Here is a 19,030-nt window from a genome sequence, read left to right on the forward strand (position 1 = left end):
AAAAGCACTTACGAACATATCTTGAATTAAGCTTTGAGATTTCAACACAGTTGTGTTTTTTTCTTCCAGATTCCTGTGCGAAACAAAGTTGTGTTTTTGCAGTAGAATGTCTCTGCAGTGGAAAATTCCAGTAACCGTGCATATTCAGAAGTGATTGTGCAGGCACAAGAGTGGCTTGGCAGTGGGGAGTATGTTAAGCAGATAAGGGGAAGGTTCCACTGTCCCAAAATAAGGAGGATAGCCAAGAAAATCAGGATGAGCAGTGTGAAATCAGTCAAAGCAAAAACTCCAAAACATCACAGGCCCTCTAGTCACGAGAGAAGAAGGAAAAAAAAAAAAAAAAAGGAAAAGGAGAAATTGATGGTTGGTCAAACAAAATTGTATGTATATGGCATCGTAATAAGCGTCGAGTAGTTTGTGAACCCGTAATACTTAGCCAGTGAAAAGATGGGAGGAATCAGTCATTGGGTAATAGGGAATATAAGGTTATGGGTGCTTTTGCTGGGCGCTCCTGCTTGCAGAAAGCCTACCATTGTAATCATGAATAAAATAGTTGCACAGAAGACCCTGTCTGAGAAAATTATTGAGGTATTTATCACATTCCTAATTTTGAACATGAGATTTGTCTGCCCTATTTTGGGCTTTCTATTTTCCAAAGACATGATTACACTGAACAGAAAAATGAATATGCAGGGTCAACATGACCACAAACCTAATTCTAAACTTGATTTTTTTTTTAATTTGCTTGATTCGTTTAGTTTTCAATGGTACTCTCTTTGGCATCAGTGTTGACAATACTACCTCATACAGCTGGAACTGAAGAATATGCCGATACAATGATCTGATAGTATGCTGCTGATAAAAAAAAAATAATCCAACACACCAAAAAAAAAAAAAAAAGAAAAGAAATTATGAAACACTACTGAATGGGGAGACCCATTCTACCACAAACTGTAAATGTACCAGGCTGACTGGGGGCTGCAGTGCTCTCTCCCCATTGCATGCAAGGTAACAGCCTCCCAGCTCTCCTGTGCCACACACACGAGTGGCTACAGTGTGTGCAGATGCTTACTGCAAGCACTGCTGCTGCCAGAGAACCGTCCCATTGTCTTTTCTCTATATATACCTCATCATTGGAAAATAATGTCCCTTTCTACTTACTGCTTATTCAGTCTTCTTTTGGGGCAAGACTCTGATTTTTTAAGGTATCATTTAATTTCTTGAGAAAGGATGGTAATGACTTTTCCTGCCTAAGATATTTAAAACCTACATTTATCTTGTTTCTTCTTTTTTTTTTTTTCAAATATTTTATAGTTTTGAAATTATATTGTAGGAAAAAAAACCACACACACACACACACACTCAATTATAAGGTGAAACAGAATGACAGGTGGTTGTTCTTGCCACAACTGCTAACTGTGGCAATGCCCTTTGTGCTGGGAACCAACAGGCAGACCTATGAGTATAAAGTCTCATTTTAAAATTGGGTTTGAGAGCCAGAAAATCTTCTCATGAAAATCTGTCTGTGTTAATACATGGAAGTAATTTCCTCTCTTGTTAGATATTCTAGAGCAGGCAGATATTTGATTTACATCTGCTGTCTCCTAGTGACATAAAATATGGTTTGGTGACACAGTCTAGATGAAGAAACTGAAGGTCACAGAACAATTAATCACTTTCTCACTCATAATTTCTTACAAAGATATTAGGTATATTTAGGATATGTTGGCTTCTGAAGATGAAGACAGCACTGTGCTGAATTTAAAAGGTGTCTCAGAGGATAATGGTCTTGCTTTCATTGAAATCACCTGGAACCTTGGGGTCCGGAATGGTTTGATGAAACCATCCCTTCCTGCTGAACAACTGTCGGTGCCCACTGCTGCTGAAGACTCTCGTTGACCTGTTGCATGGCACTATGCTGTGAAGGCTTAAATAAATGCAGTATGATGCACCCAGTCAGCCTCAATTGACTGCAAATAGTGTTGTCTGTAGGTTCATGCCCAGTGCACCCCACCAATAAGCACACAGGGTCGGAGTTCACACGAAGTTCCACTGGTAACACAAGTGAAATCAGAGAGCTGGGTGGAGAATCTGGCATCTGGTTTTGCCCTACAGGTGTGTAATGCTAAACCCCAGCTTCCCTTGGGTGGGAGCACATGGCCTTCCTTTTGCTTTTGGGAATCAAGATGCTGGGACTCCTGAGTGCATGTTCAGAAATAACTTGTTGCTGAAACGGGCTCATTAGTCCCAGTTCCCATCCATTTCACTGGAAGTTGAGAGCAGTGTGTATATACAGAGCCTCCTGTCTGCAGCAGCTCCTACATTCAAAATTTTAGGGAATAGCAGACTGCTGGGACAGTCAGCTAACTGGAGAGACATCATTACAGGTGTGGCTTTAGACCTACTCCACTTGGTGATTCGTCCCCCACTTTTTCCAGGAAACGGAGAGAACATTATCATCTAAGTCTTTTAGTAAATATATCTATCTCCAGTAAGATGCATTTGTGACAGGTCAGCACAACATAAGCTCAGCTAAAACGTTTTGCTCTTTATAGCTACCACAATGTCCTGAATGCTGGGCTTCAGCACTCCTGGGGCTGTATCTAAGCTATAAACTTGCCATGACGTAAATGTCGATGAAAGTGAACCTGTTAAGTTGCTGAAGTGGTTGTACAAAAAACAAAAGACAGCTGACTTTGGTAGTTGAGCTAACCCTCATTTTTGCTGCAGCACTTTCATAAAAGCCAATTACAACAAACTTCAATAATATCTATGTCAGTGATAGACTGCAGGTATTTATAGTCTTTATCAATGAACAGGCAAAGCTAAGCTAAATTATTCTGCCAAACTTTACAGTAAATAATTAACCCTGAATTATCAACAACGGGCATCCATGGTTAACAAAAGAAATAGCTGATTGCACACTCATTAACACTAGAGCACCAAACAAGGCAGACTAACAGCATGTGCTGCCATGGAATTAACAGGAGAGACAACAGTGGCAAGTGCCATCTCCTACAGGGTGGGACAGTTGCAGGGGGCTGAGATAGCTGCTGAACGACACTTGCTTTGGCAAGAGCAGCATGTACTCAGCAGTAGATAGTCGGAAGTCAGAAGCTGGTGGTAGTAATAAGCATTAAAAATAAATCTAGCCTAATTAGGTAAAAAACAAACAAACAAAACACCAAAATAACCGACAGCTAAGCAACTGTTAACTGTTTTATTCTAGCAGTTATCCTGCGGATCAGGAATTCATACCAGAGCACCAGGCAGTGGACAGATGAAGTGACCTGCTGCACACCCTGTGCTACCTAACTGGAGTACATCAGCACCCATTTTCTGAAGCTGTGAGCTCACCATTTTAGGAAAGGAGGGTGTCTTTAAAATCTCTAAAATCTAGATTGGCATTTTGAGCTAATCCTTAACAAGTCTTTGGCTATTTTGTTTGTATAGGGACATTCATCTGCACCTGTGAACTTTGGGCCAACAAAAAATAGTGAGCTGACAGGCTTGGAGCCTAGGCAGATAGATACATCACGTGTGTAGTAATGTGGGCTCCCCTTAGTGTCCCCTCTAACAATTTCCACAGACCATTTGTCAGCAGAGTGAGGAGCTCTGTGTCCCTTCTTGTCCTCACTGCTGAGAACGTAAATGAGGAAGGCAAATATGAGCAACCTCGTCAGAGGGAGCGGATGTTGCCTGCTGAGTACTGCACTGCAATTAAGCAACTTATTTCACATCCCAGCATGACTGAGATGGCAGAATGAAACTGGAACAATGGTCACAGTTAGAAAAAGAGAAGGAGAGTCAAAAGATGAACAGAGAGGGAACAGAAAGCAAACATAGTAAAATAAAAACATGGATCCAAACCAAAAGAGCATTTTGTGCATGGACAACTGAGGACCGTTTTGCAAGCAGAAGCAATCTGACCATTGAAATGGAGATGTGATCAAAAAGGGCTTCTGGACCTTACAAAACAGGAAGCTTGTCTTTCCTCCCTGACTCTTGACTTTTATTTTAAACCTTTTTCATTAACAAAACATCTCCCTCTGTTCTTACCGGAGAATATGGGGAACTTATTCATGTACCCCTCTGAACTTCATTGAAATGTGTTTTTTCTTCCTTCGTGTTTCTGGTTTGGATTTGTCTGGTTTTCTTTTTTTTTCTGGTTGCACACCCTGACCTAGGAAAGTGACAGGCTAAGCAGGGTCTGTCTCCCCACTTGTAATACCTTTGGGAACTATGTGTAAGGGACTGAAAATGCCCTTGACAAGGGGAGTTGTTCTTGGATTTAGGGTGGATGTTCACTTGCTTTCTAGCTCTTCCTGCCTGAGAGTTCTTCTTGAGAATGCCTATGAGCCCAAGAACAGGAGCTAAAGATATGCATCTTTCATCCATACTCCTCATCTGACAGCTGATGTGCTAAGCTGTGCTAACATCTGCAGCACAGCACAGACAGGAACAAACAGCTTTTGTGGCATGGGAAGGAAGTTTTGCATAAACATGACAATGGTCTCTGTGCTCCAGTGCCTGAGCTGCTGTTTTTCCTTAAACTCAATAGGTGTCTTTAGATAATTGCCAGGAGAGGATTTACTTCACCTAATGCACACAGTGTATTAGAAGGGCTGCATTCATTTGCCTGCCTAAGATAGACACGAAAACCAGAAAATCCCAAATATGGATTTGTCACAGAATAAAATTCTGAAATCAATGTCACTTTATTGCAACAAGTTTTAGTTCATGGGATTTCTCTGGAGTTCAGCCCATGCTACATGAAAAGCTTCTGTTGGTAGAAAATAAAATATTTCTGGCTGTGATTTTGATAAATGCTGAACATTTTGTCCAATACCTTCAGTTTGGAATTAGCATACATGGGGAAAACAGAACGATAGCCAGGTTTAGTTCTCAAGTTGGGAATCACACAGGAACAGAACAAGCCCCAAGAGCTCATCTAGTCCATCCCACCCCAATGTCTTTCCTGGCACCCATTTATTTGAAATGTTCTAAAAAATCTCTCATGACAAAGCTTTATGACGATTTTCCTAGACCATCTCTTCCTGCTTGTAACCATCCGTATGGCTAGAAGGCTTTTCCTATTATCTAACCTCAGTACCTCATGCTACAATTAATCCTATTATTCTTGTCTTATCTATATGGATGATTCCCTTCTTCTTTGCAAAGTATGCTTCTTACAGAAAAAAAAATTTCTGCATCCCTCCTGGTTTTCTGTTGTTTACACGCAACACTACACAATCTCTAATGTGATCTATGAGGACAGGCTTTTTTAATAATTGTTGATTCTCTCTGCTTGGCTTCCCTCCAGCTACTTCACATTTTTCTTGAAGAGGAAAAAGTTGCCCAACATTTGACACAGAGCTCTAGCCAAGGTCTTAGTAGTGTTGAGTGGAGCTGAACGATTGCTTCATGCATTTTATAAGTTACAGTTCTGTGTAAACATCCTCTTATTGACACTGAACATTTTCATAACAGCCAGGTCCTTTTGACATGCTCGGGTTGTGATTCACTCCCAGCAGAGCTTCTGCTAGACCTTGGATTTCCATCCTTCCCCCAGCACATGTCAGGTCAAGCCCTTGTTCATAAGCCTGTGTTTTAGACTGGCTTGTTGCTCGCTTTTTTCCTCCTCCTTTTCATTTTTAGAAAGAGCATGCCAAAGCCAGTTCTTGTTATTATTCTTTCCTGGAGTTCTCAGTACCTACCCTCTCCTTCCTCTGCTGACAGCATGTGGGTTGTCCTTCTTCACTAACATACTGCTTCTCCCCACACCAATAAGGGTTTTCCTGGGTTTGTTTTTACAACTGAAGAGAAAACAGCTTATGATCTGCATGAGATGCAGTCATCCTCCCATCTGGTTTCATTTGCATGGCAAACACAGTCATGATCGTACCAGCTCTCCAGTCCCTAAGGGCCCACAAAGCATCCACCTTCCTGTAGGTTTGTCTGCCATGGCTCAGGACTCAAGGTGACCTGAACTCTCTGACCAGGGCTGTGGGGGGCCCTGGTCTGGCAGAGTAGCTGGGGAGCTGGGCAGGGTATGGGCAGCTAGGGGCATCCCTCAGCCCAGGGCATCAGCTCGTGGTTTGGGGCGTGGATGCAAATCCAGTGGCCAGCAGATTTTTATGGGAATTCCAGCCCAAAACAAAAGAAAAACTGAAACAGTCACAGAATCACCTCTGGAAAATTCAAGCATGCAAAACTCCCAAACTCAACCACACGAGTAATCTCATTAAAACACCCTATCAAGAAGTCTTATATATCATAAACAAAAAAAGAGTAAAAACATCTTTTTCACCTTTGCAAGTTATATTTAGTATCATATTGTCAAAGGACTATCAAGCAATATCAGTGCATCAATATTTTCTAGTGTAGATGCAATTCTGCACTTTTAAAAATAAAAATGGTCTAATAAACCATAAACTAAAATTCCTTGAGTTATCTTGTCTGATTCCCTTAGCAGAATGACTGCAATACAATGCATACAGCAGTGTAAATCTATAAATCTGTAGAGCTTCAAATATTAACCAGAAGCTTTCATAACAGAAATTAATGAATAGAGGTCCAGAAATTTCATAAGGAATTAAATTCTGCAAATTCTTAAAAGACTAACAAAGACAGATTTCATAATATTTTAAAGAGTATCTCTAGTAAGTTCAATATTTTGCAATGATATTAGAAACAAAAATCACTTAACTGACTAAAAGGCTTGAGATGTACTTCAAGGCTGGTATTACAGCAGTCTTAGATCGTTTGCTGGGGTGACAATCATGAACTTCAGCTGGTAGTGCAAACAGCTCTGGAAAGCATAGGACCTAAAAAGAAAGGGGTGGCAAAGAAAGTACTAATACCCAATAGATACAGCTCTGGGATAAACCTGAAATTATGGTGGCAATTGAGAAAATTTCATCTGAAAAAATGGCAAATCTTATGTAAGCAAGAACAGAAGATAATATGCAATATATAGAATTATAAAATCATCTTGATTGGAAAAGACCTTCAAGATCACCAAGTCCAACCATCAACCTGGTCTACTGAGTCCCATGGCTAACCCTTAGTGCCATGTCCATACATCTCTTAAATACTTCCAAAGATGGGGATTCCACCACTTCCCTGGGCGGCCCATTTCAATGGCTAACTACCCTTTCTATGAAGAAAGTCTTCCCAATATCCAATCTAACCCTCCCCTGGTACAACTTGAGACCTTATCATCACGTTCTGTCACTTATCACCTGAGAAATGAGACTGACAACCTCCTTGCTGCACTCTCCTTTCAGGTAGTTGTAGAGCAATGAGGTCTCACCTCAGTCTCCCCTTCTAAAGACTAATCAACCCCTGTTCCCTTGGCTACTCCTCACAACTCTTTTTTTTCTAGTCCTGTCACCAGTTTCAGTGCTCTTCTCTGCACATGCTTGAGTAACTCAATGTACTTCTTGTGGTGATGGGCCCCAAACTGAACACAATAATATCCAAGGTGTGGTCTACAGTGCCAAGTACAGAGGGACAATCACTTCTCTACATCTGCTGGCCACACTATTTCTTATGTAGGCCAGGATGCCATCGGACTTCTTTGCCACCTAGGTACACTGCTGGCTCATGTTCAGCCAGTTGTTGAACAACACCCCAAGGTCCTTTTCTGCTGGGCAACTTTCAAGCCACTCTTCCCCAAGCCCATACCAGTGCACAGGGTTGTTGTGGCCCAAGTGCGGGACCTCACACTTAACCCTGTTGAATGTCGTTCAGTTGGACTCAGGCCATCCACCCAGCCTATCCAGATCCCTCTGTAAAGCCTTCCTACACTCAAGTAGATCAACAATCTTGCCTACCTTGGTATTGTCTGCAAACTTATGGAGTGTGCATTTGATCCCCTCATCCATATTACCGATAAAAAGGTTGAACAAAACTGGCCCTAATACCGTGCCCTGGGGAATGCCACTGGTGACCAGCCGACAACTGGACTGAACTCTGTTCACTCCTTCTCTTTGAGCCTGGCCATTCAGTCAGTTCTTTACCCAGTGAACTGTACAACTGTCCAAGCCATGAGCAGCCAGTCTCTCCAGAATACTGTGGGAAACGGTGTCAAATGATTTACTAAAATCCAGTAGACAACATCCCCAGCCTTTCCCTCATCAACTAAGTGGATCATCTTGTCATAGAATGAGCTCATGTAAGTCAGGCAGGACCTGCCTTTCATAAACTCATGCTGGCTGCTTCTGATCACTTGATTGTCCCATACGTATAGTATGATGACACCGTGTGATGACATTCAGGATGATATGCACCATGACCTTCACTGGTACCACGGTCAGATTGATGGCCTTGAAATTCCCTAGATCCTCCTTCCTGTCCTTCTTATAGGCTGGAGTCTCATGTGCTAACCTTGTCAGCGGGGACCTCCCTGGTTAGCCAGGACTTCTGGTAAATTATCGAAAGTTGCTTGGTGAGCACTTCTGCCTGCTCCTTCGGTACTCTGTAATTCTGTCTGTAATCCTGTCTGGACCCACAGATGTATAAACATTCACATGATGTAATAGGTCACCTTCAGTCTCCCATTGAATTATAGGTGCTTCACCTCCTTGTCACCACCGTCCAACTGAGGGGGCTGGGTACCCTGAGAACAATTGACCTTACTAATGAAGACTGAGGCTAAAAAATACATTATCTCAGCCTTATGTATTGGGTTTATGTGGCAAGAGCTTGGTAGCAGGGGGGCTGCAGGAGGTGGCTTCTGTGAGAAGAATCCAGAAGCTGCCCCACGTCAGGTAAGAGCCAGCTCCAGCCAGCTCCTAAAGGGACCTGCTGCTGGCCAGAGCCAAGCCAACAAATGATGTTGGTTGGACTTCTGTGGGAACATATTTAAGAAAGAGAAAAAACTGCTGCACAACAGCAGCTGGGAGAGAGACGAGTGAGAAGCAGCCCTGCAGCCCCCAAGGTCAGTGCAGCAGGAGGGCAGGAGTTGCTCCAGGCACACAGCAGCAGTTCCCCTGTGGGCTGTGCAGGGAGAGACCCCCAGCGGAGCAGGCTGTCCCCCTGCAGCCCATGGGTCCCACATGGAGCAGATCTCCACGCTGCAGCCCATGGAGGAGACCCCGGTGGAACAGGTGGATGTGGCCTGGAGGAGGCTGTGGCCCATGGAGAGCCCCCAAGGGGTCTTCTCCCACGCCGGCTCAACTTTCGGTGTATTGGAATGGTCTTTTCCTGTGTCTTTAAGATTTCATTCTTGAAGAAGGTCCAACATCAGAAGGTATCTTACCATTCAATACCAACCACTACATTCTCATCAGCGATACTGTGAAATAATTGAGATTATACTAATAATTGCTTCTCTACTACACAGTGCTGTCTTTTTTTTGTCTCCATTTGCTTCTTACTACCATATACCATTGCTGACAGGGTGCTCATAAACACATTCTTGAATATTAGCTGCAGGTCTGTCATACTGTTATCCTGATTCACAAGTGAGATTGCTAGATGCTACCACAATGCAAATAAATAATTAATCATTAAAAAAATAACAGAGCAACTTTTAGTGATCCTCTGTGTAGAGCAATAGAGGTATTACAGGTTTACTTTGAATATGAAATCAGAAATGAGTCTCTTTTTTCCTTTGCTTTTGATTAGCCCACATGATGGCAATCTCCGTCATTAACAAATGGTGAATTCTTCCATAAAACACTGCTGGTTTAACATATGTTTCAATTGTGCAATACCAAAAATAAGATGAGAAATCTGCTTAGCTTTCCATAAGCATATGAAGCAGTCAGGAATTTTCCTGACAAATAATGAATAGCCTATAATACCACAAAGGTGAACCATTTATATGTCTTTAGCACAATGCTCTGGCATGGGATACAGAGTAGAGAAAAAACAACAATAGCATCTACACAAACCATGCCATTGCTGCACCCATTTCATGTGCTCTGCTTAAACAAAACCACTCTGTCCGACTGGAACTAGATAATAGCTGAACATGCTACAGACCAGGGGTTCTCCTGCCATCCCAGCCTTCAGGTGGGAGCTAAAGAAAGAAGTGAGGAGTGGAAAAAAAGGCCAACTAGACACAGTTTGGTAAGTCAAAAGAACTGAAACTGAACTTTATTTTCTTTTAAAGTATTCTACAATAATGGCTCAGAATACTACCACAGTGTAGAGGGACAAGGCAGTGCTCTGGGCTATGACTGTAGATTACTCTAGTGTATATATTTGTCAGAGCTTAAGAAAGGTTGAAGCATGGCAGTTCAACATTTCTTAAGCAAATATTTCATAATTTTAACACTTTCTAGGTCTTTCATATTATAGCAGGATTTATCAAATGCGATGTTGTCACAGAAGTCTTGCATAAATACAAATATTGATACTTTACCTTAAATATTGTATATCATATAAATCTGCCTTACCTTTAAAAAAATCTCCAGATCATTATGTGACCTGGAGTCTCTCCTTTTCTTTCTCTTTAAGAGTTTTTAAATATATATATATATATATATTTATATATATTTGCTATCATACATCAAAGTTTATACGAATCTCATCATTTCTGTTGTATTTTCTGCAGACATGGTCTGAAACAAAATCAACAAGTAAATCAAAAGCTTCCTGGTTATCATACGAAAGTCAAAGAGGATTGTTCCTCTTTGTGTGTGTGTGTTTCAGTAGTAGTATTTCTTTTAAACTTGAAAGCTTTCTTCATAAACTAGAGGCCCATAGATCATTTAAAGCAGTCTTTATAAGCAAATTTACATACTTTGACATGCTTTTGTGAGGCAGTTAGTATCAAAATCCAATAGTATTTCTACAGAACCATATGACTTTCTGCGATGCAGATATACATTTCATTTCTAAAAAGCCACAGTTCTTTTTCTACATCTGCTCTCGTCAAATCCCCAGGATTCATTCATAAAACTGCTTTTCCAAATGTTGATGCTGTTATCCCCACTGTGGATTAAGATGTACACACAATCTGGTGACATCATCATGTGGAAGGTTGGTAAGTACGAAAATACCCTCTCCAAATCCACAGATAGTCTTTTCTATCTCTAAGTGTTCTGTATTCATGTCACCAGACAGTGTAATGCAATGATGACACATCTCCGTGCAGGCTAAGGGTCTTCTTCCATCAAAGGAATCTCTAGAGGTAAAAAAGAAATGGTACTGGTTACTGATTGTAACTTCCCTTTAGATCTTTGCAGAGTGTTATTATTAGCAATTCTGCAAAAAAAAACAAAAAAAAAAAAAATGGGCATTGTAAAATCCAATTCTATACCCATTTATGCTCTAACAGCTATATGAACATTAAACTACTCAGACTATCCATGTTTTCTAAAACACCAAAACCTAAGTGCAAACATCCCTTCTACTACATTAAAGACTGACTCAACATTCAGAGTAAGCAGAGACTTCTACTGGCATCCTTATTTCTCCCACCTCCTTCCAGAAGTCCTCTTCCACTTGTGATTCCATTAAAAGTTAGCCCCAACCCTATGAAGCAGGAAGATTTCCTCCACCTAAGCTTCACACACATTTCTCATTTAAATGACTCTGAGGAAAGCTATGTAGTTCCCTTAACATGTTAAGTAACACACCATAAGGCTCTGTTAGAACTACATGAAATTATATCAATGCATGCTCATGATTTAAATGCAGACAATAGTATATGATGATCTCCCTTCTAATACATGGTCCTGTGAGTAGGTTCCCCTTAATGCTGTGACTCCCATGTCCAAGGCTCAAAATGTATGTAAATGCATACATGCCTTAGACTGAATAGTTTGCCATATATGCAGACACAATGAGCTTGTTTAATAAAGGGTGCTAATTCTGTCTGGGCATGAAAATATGATTTTCTTTCCATTTTAAGGAGAAAATCATGTTCTTTGTTGTGAAAACCACAGTACATAAGGGAGTTAAGAATGTAGCAGTTGAGGAGCAGATGAACAGACCAGAACAGGCAAGATGATGTTTGACTTTGCTGCTGTATACAGGCACACGCCGTCATCCCCGTTGATGAGACTGCTGCTGCCTGGTCTGGAGAGAAGCCTTCTGGCCTGTCCTACCCTCAGGGAGTCAAATCCCTTGCACCACAGTTAGCAAGGACATATCATGGACATGAAGCTCAGTAGCATGGTTTTAAGAATGTCCAAATTAAGGTACGGACTCTGCAAATATATGGAGAAAGTAAAAAGCAGGTCAGCTGGCTTTATTCCTGCTCTGACTGTACAAATGAATGGCTCCTGCTTATGGACTCACGTATCTCGCTTATGTAAGACTCACCATCTGTAATATCAATCCGTGGACTCGTGGACACAGCCTCTCCAGGAGTGCTACGGGACACATCAGTTCGATCTGACCCAGAAAACGCTGCTGCTTGGCACGCCGATGAGTACAAACTTTGGAGCAGTTCAGAGGAGCCTGATTGACTATCACAGGTCTCAGATTCACTAGGCAGCATGTCTGTAATCCTGGGGCCAGGATAAGCAGGAGGACTCTGATCTTCTGTCTGCAAAATACGCCCCTGGTCTGTTGTAGCTGAGTATCCAGGTGCTAGAGCGTTCAAGCTGCTGCTTACAGCTTCATCATAGGAAGGCAGCATGACAGGAACACCATCCACCACCACAAAGTCAGGGTCACCCACGGAGCCCTCCTGGTTGCCTCTAAGTCAAACAGAGAAATGATCGCAGAGAGCCAGAGTGTTTCAGAAGCACATTGGAGCAACTGCTGAATGCAAGTAAACACAACACTTTCTAATCACGTAAAGTGATGCTACAGGGTCATTAACATTCACAGAAATGTTTGCTTCACACTTTTGCAAAAATCTGTTCAGATTGACAGTCAGGTAGAATCTGTTACAACTGGATAAATGAAACCAAGTAATGTGAAGCACAGTTTAGAGAAGGGAAAGAAAACAGGTGCTTGGAAGAGATAAGGAGCACCATTTGCTGTGCCACGCAGACAAGATATCATGGATATGAGATCACAGGTGCGCTTCACCAGTCAAGAGTATCGGAACCCCTGGAAAGATGTGGGCTAGAGCAAAAAAGTGTTTACAGCACAGGTACAGGCACTGAGCTGGCTATTATCGGATGACAGGAATCTGGAGGCCAGATTTGTGGCATCCTTCAGGTCTTGCTTTCAAAGGAGGAAGACATCCTTAACCAGCACTAGATTGGTTTCTTTTTAAAACAAATTATTTAAATTATGTTGGGAAGATTTGATAAACCCTGAAGTATATTTTTTGTAGTCAATTAAATCACAACAGAATCCTAGCAGGAAGGAGTTAGTCCCAGGTCCCCTTAGGACATGAAAACTTCTGAAAAGAATAGGCTCTAGATGAATCCAGGCTATAAAGATACCTGTGGTGCAACCCTTTACCCTAAAGGTTTTCCTAGTTATATACATATATGTATCCTCCCCATGTACTGTAAATATATATGTTTACATACACATTAATGATACAATCCATATACTTTCAGGTACACGTACTTATTTAACAGTAAGTCTGCCAAATTCATTCTCCTGCATTGACATAGAGATATATTTAGTGACATACAGTTTTTTTACCTTTCCTTTCTGTGTGTGGTAAAGACACAGAAGTGAAAGAAAGAGAGAGTCACCCAGTCAAGGTCCATAGCAAATTGAGCACAGACTGAAATGTAGAGACAGATCTAAACCTAGATACATAACAAGCTTTACCTAAACCATAGCATGCCTGCCTTTGTTTTTCCCATTGCAAGATAATAATAATAGTACCCACCTACCTGTCTCTTGAGGAGTGCTGTGCGAATCAATGACAAATGCTCATAGCTGCACAGTATTTTATGGAAATAAAGGTAGATGTAGGAGATGTTCATGAATCATGATGAAAATAATACTCATGAAGGGAAAGCAAACTTCTAATATAAATTTGTCCACAGGAAGAAAAAAAAAAAAAAAAAAGAAATTCTTTCTTAAAACTTACATTACTGAACCCACAGTACTTAAAAATGAATTCCCCTGGCACCCAAAAATGACTATTTTAAAGCACTGTCAAATATTTTTATACGCAGAAGCAGCAATTTTCAGTAGTAGAGCTGCAATTACTCCCAGAATGAATCTGGCAAACTTTGGCTTTTATCTCAGTTGCAGAAGGAACTACAGTGGCTTTCCAGGGGTGCCTGTCTGTATAGGTAGTTCAGATACTTCTGTTCAGTGCAAAGGAGGTATCTGCAATGCTCAGGAGCCATTCTGCTTCCTCAGCAAGGAGCACTGAATGTGAAAACTGAATTAAGGGTTTCAGTGTTCAAAAACAAAAAACAATCGACCAAACCAAACCAAACCACCGCCACCACCCCAAGAGACAAGCAAACGAACAAAAAAACATTACAAACCTTGGGAGGAAATGCGTCTTAAATTTGGTCTGGAACATCCTGGCTAAAATGACCAGTAGAAGTACTAATAAAACACTGGTAGCAGTAAAAGCCACTATTTTCCATGTAGTCAGGAGGGTCTCCTGTGTATTTGGCCAAGTTTGTTCTGTAACAAAAAGAGAACAATACCACAATTGTGCTTATTACTGCTGCTATTTTATATTAATTCTGCAACAATAGTCAGAAGTGCCAGGTAGGGTGTGAGATTTCTTACATATGTGTTTTATTTACAAACAGCCTTAACAGTAAACTGTCACAGAGGCTAGACCTTGTTTTTTCCCCTTGATGTTTCTTTTATGCATGCAATCATGAATTTGCTTTATATACAAATTAAAAATCCACAAGACATTCCACAGTACATTTGAAGAGATAACTGTTGAGATGGTTTAGGATCATTCAGGAATAAAATATATAGTATTTAATGGGATCTAAAAATCAATGTTAATTACTTAAGCCTAAAACAAATGAATTTCACCAGGCATTACTAACCTACTGATTTGATCTGAAGGAGATGGACTATAAGAGGATATGCCATTGCTGCTCCCTTACCTGTTTTGACACAGTAGACTTGGTAGGAGGGGAACCACTCTCCATACTGGCAGGTGATGTATTTGTAGTCATTGGTGAGGGTGTAACCAGGATCACAGTAAAACTCCACCACTGTCCCGTGGTTGTAGCGCTCGCAAGGCCGCGGGTGGCAGATATAATCTCCATGGCTCACCATTGGAGGTAGTGGACAAACTTGGGCAGACAGAGAGAAAAGGAGAAAGAAGTTAACCACAGCCACCCGCCACTGTGCATCAAAACACCCTTCCAGGCTCCCTGCCATTTCAGGAGGCTATGTTTGAGTGGCACCAACTCACTACTGCTGGAACACCACACTCCTGTCCATGCCAGTGAACGGGTGCATACACCTCCTGCAGAAATGTGAAGTTCGAAAACTTCATAGGAAGTTTTTGGCTCACACTTACACCAGAAAGCTCTGCAGTCACCTGCTTTTTTAAAGATATGACAGATGGTATCAGTGAACCCTTCCAGCCTCTGGGGTAAAGGGGAGGTGGAAAACAGAAGGGGGCACATGGGTGTGTAGGACAATTATATGGGAATGCAGCGGGACAGCCAAAGAGAATCTTTTTCCATATGAAATATCTCAAATTCAGCTGTATGATCCTATATCTTTTTCAATAGCATAATTGACTGGTTATATGCCCTAACTAAATTCTGAAATAATCACTTTTAAAGATAAGTTTGCCATCAACAGTGCTGGAGGAGGTGCATGGCACACGACACTACTTAAGCAATTACAGTTGTACAACTGAAGTTTTGTTTAGCTGGGCTCAGACTCCACACGTGTTATTTGTGTTTTGTTATCTCTGAACAGCCCTACTGATTCCAGTGGGATGGCTGGTGGAGTGAGGTATTAAATAGAGCAGAGACTAAGCTTGTGTTAATTAAGTACAGTAGTTTACATAAGGTTATGTATATAAGATTGAATTGCAATATAAACATGTGGAACTTTTATTGTAGACCCAGAAACAAGAAGAAATGCCTTCTCACATTGCTGTGAGATGAATTCAATAGAGAACTGAAGGAGCAGTCTCTAGGAAACAGCAGCGGGTAAAGCAGCTTGCAAGCAGTATTTTTCTGAAAGAGGATGTTTATTTACTGAATAAGTATTAGTTGAATATTATTTTCTTAAGTATTGCTCCTAACACAGAGGAAAAAAAAATCCACTAAGTGTAATGATGTCTAAAGTGGCCACATACTGACCTAAACAGTGTTTCAGTAAGCTATTTTTTTAATTATTTTTTTTAATCCCCCTTAGATACAGTAAACTAACTGCGTCAGTTCCCCATCTGCAGGCTGCCTGGCCCCTTCACTTCATGCCTCTCTCATGCAGGCCATCCCTACTGCATTGATTTAAATAATGAAAATGCCATCTCTGAAGAAGAATCTTCCCAGAAATTACAATTCAGCTGCTTCTCTCTGTGAATCCTGTTACATGAATAATGCATTTCATAAAAAAAAAAATACACAAGATATTAAATGAATCTTCAAGAGAGGCTGATTACAATGTGCAGCAATGTCTATTCCTCATCCCCTGGGGACATAGTTTTGTTTGCATTTTCCCTGGCAAGGCTTAATAATAACTTGAAATCAGAGCAAGTAATTCACATAGAAATTCACATCCTCAATACTCTGCACACTTTCCAAAGTCTCTAGGTCCATGAGAAATAGAAATGGTTTACTGAGAGGTCAAATTGATATTGAAAACAATTTTCTTAATAGGGTAAAGGTGTCAGTCTGAAATAGCAGGAAAGCACCTTTTGTCCATATGTGGGATCATTCCTTTATTAAAAAGAGAATAATCAGTGAAAGCATAAAACCAGGCACGGAAGCCTGGTATATTTTTATTATCTACATTTATAGCATGCCAAGATAGCAATTTAAAATTCTTTGCAACTGAGTTTTGGCAAACTAAGACAGGCTGCAAGAGATGTGTGGATGCACATTACCCTCCTAGCAACAAGGAAAATGAAGCACATCTTATCACAGGGAGCAACCGCTCAGAGAAATAAATTTCTCCTCTCCAGAAATGCACCTGATGCCATTCCTGACACTCCAATTCCCTAACCTGTTAACATCATTAAGGGCCAAAACAGCCTTCTGAATAAAAAATAAAAAGCCTCAATGCTGGTCTCCCAGCTTAAGACTGACACCGTTTCCAGTCAGATTAAAAACAATGTACTGTGGGTACAACCCGTATGTGGAGCTGCCAGTCTGTTTACAAATGGAGATGTGTTTTATAAAACCTGAAAACAAGAGCATTACTCTTAGTGTAGGATATGTACTTAGTGCTAAAAATGGCTGCCACTCCATCTACTGACATCCTCCATATTTTAAGGGAAATGATCATGTACTGATGCCTCCTGGAAATGTCTGTAAACATTTCTTTAAAGCACTGTACTATGTTAGCCATGAATTAAAGATTTAAATGTCTGTGCTTACAAACAACTCTTGTATTAAATGCTTTTACAACAAACAGCAGTTGCAATGGAGCAGGTTTGCAAATGAAGGAGTTAAGCTCAATGGTATCAAAGCTTTATTCTTATGTCAGGTAGGGTGTCAGAATCTGGGTTTTACAGTCACATGGGGTATCCCTCATCACCTCCTGTAAACGTTATGTTCGCCCAGTTTAAGAAACCCTCTAATAGCTGCGTGATCAAACTGATCCCCACGTGCCTTTGCAAGCATGGTGATTAATGATCAATAAAACTCAGGTTCAGAGTCTCTTTTTCCAAGTGAAATCAAATCAGGTGAGTTATATCAGCAGCAGTCGAAGATGAACTTGTTTTCATCTCTGGGCAGTTAGTCATACACCTATATTTCCATAATCATCTTTGCCCAAGATCATTTACAGTCAGTGGAAAGACAGCAATGAAGTGGTCTTAGCTTTGATCACAGAAGAGCAAGATTTTGGCTAGTCTAGAGGGCTGCTGAGCACTCTTGGCTCTCAACAGACAGAAGGTTTTTAGTGAAGAGTCAGTTGTCTTACAGGACATTGTAAGTGTCCTGTCCCTCACCACTGATACTTAGCATCGTGCTAGATACCAGTGTATGATACCAGTTACACATACTAAAGAAATGTGCCAGATCAGATATGAACTAAAACCCAAGTGGCAAAATTCAGTCCATTGAAGTTTTCTAGGGAAGTTAAATTTTTTGCAATTCCAGTGATCATCCCTTGTTGTATTTGGAAATTACAGGCCGTGGATTTCAGACAAATGCATCAAACTCACAGAATGAAAATAACCACAAACAGACTAAAATAAAAGTGTGCTTGACAAGTAAATTTTCACTGTCAAAGCTGAATGGAGTATGGACAATAAATAATCATAGAGATAAGTGAATTCTACTTCAGGAAGTTCTTAAAAAAAATCCTTCATGATGTTCTTAAATGTGACACCAAATCTTTATTACCAACAGAGTTCAGCATCTTTTTAACATTATAAAGCTTTTAAGTCTTTAATGTACTACTACTAATAATATCCAGCATAAATAATCCAGTAGCATTTTCAGACAGATAATATGAACCTTTGAAGCATGTCTGAGATACAGACATAAGTCAGGTAGTGCCTGCTGGGCATTTTGCAGCCCATGATCAGGATCTCTGCATCTTTATTGGCCACAGACTGTAAGGGGACTTACAGGGACTTTACAGCACAGCATTCTTAGCCAAAATGTGGAATCATTAATCAAAAAGAAAGAACAAATGTGTTTATATCACAAATAAATCCCTTCTGGGATGCTCTGAACTACCATTGCTCAAGGAAGCCGAATTAAGGAATTCCTGATTTGATCTGACAGCCATCTCCTCCTGCTCTTAGGAACAGTTGGAGCTCAGGTCTCTCCTGTGAGATCAGCTATGGGCTTTCTTCTCTGTCTGATTTTAATGAAAGTTTAGTACTCTGAGGAAGAGCTTAAAACCTGGGTTTCAATTCAGTCCTTATGTTTCAAACACAGTCACATGTTGCCTTGGAGAAGCAGACCTACTTCAGGCTTACAGATTTATTTTTTTTGGAACAAAAGACAACAGAATACTTCCCACCTTAGTG

At 40.7% G+C, this 19,030-nt stretch overlaps 1 protein-coding gene across 2 annotated transcripts in view; it reads right to left on the bottom strand.

Annotated features, from left to right (window-relative positions):
- Positions 1-10,962: 10,962 nt before the first annotated feature.
- Positions 10,963-19,030, bottom strand: part of SUSD4 (sushi domain containing 4) — a 73,525-nt gene continuing 65,457 nt past the window's right edge. Inside the window, exons 5-9 of one of the 2 annotated variants that reach the window (XR_011808096.1) lie at positions 14,964-15,155; positions 14,376-14,520; positions 12,283-12,662; positions 11,952-12,167; positions 11,004-11,140 (exon numbers count right to left, since the gene is read on the bottom strand). Coding sequence is in view for 1 of the 2 variants with exons in the window: in XM_027453076.3 (XP_027308877.2) it covers positions 11,112-11,140; positions 12,283-12,662; positions 14,376-14,520; positions 14,964-15,155 (746 nt within the window). In the remaining variant the exon portion in view is untranslated. Of the gene's footprint in view, positions 11,141-11,951; positions 12,168-12,282; positions 12,663-14,375; positions 14,521-14,963; positions 15,156-19,030 lie in introns of both variants that reach the window. The other variant, XM_027453076.3, reaches the window with a different exon arrangement.

This window comes from Anas platyrhynchos, chromosome 3 (genome assembly GCF_047663525.1).
Source record: "Anas platyrhynchos isolate ZD024472 breed Pekin duck chromosome 3, IASCAAS_PekinDuck_T2T, whole genome shotgun sequence".
Lineage (NCBI taxonomy): Eukaryota > Metazoa > Chordata > Aves > Anseriformes > Anatidae > Anas > Anas platyrhynchos.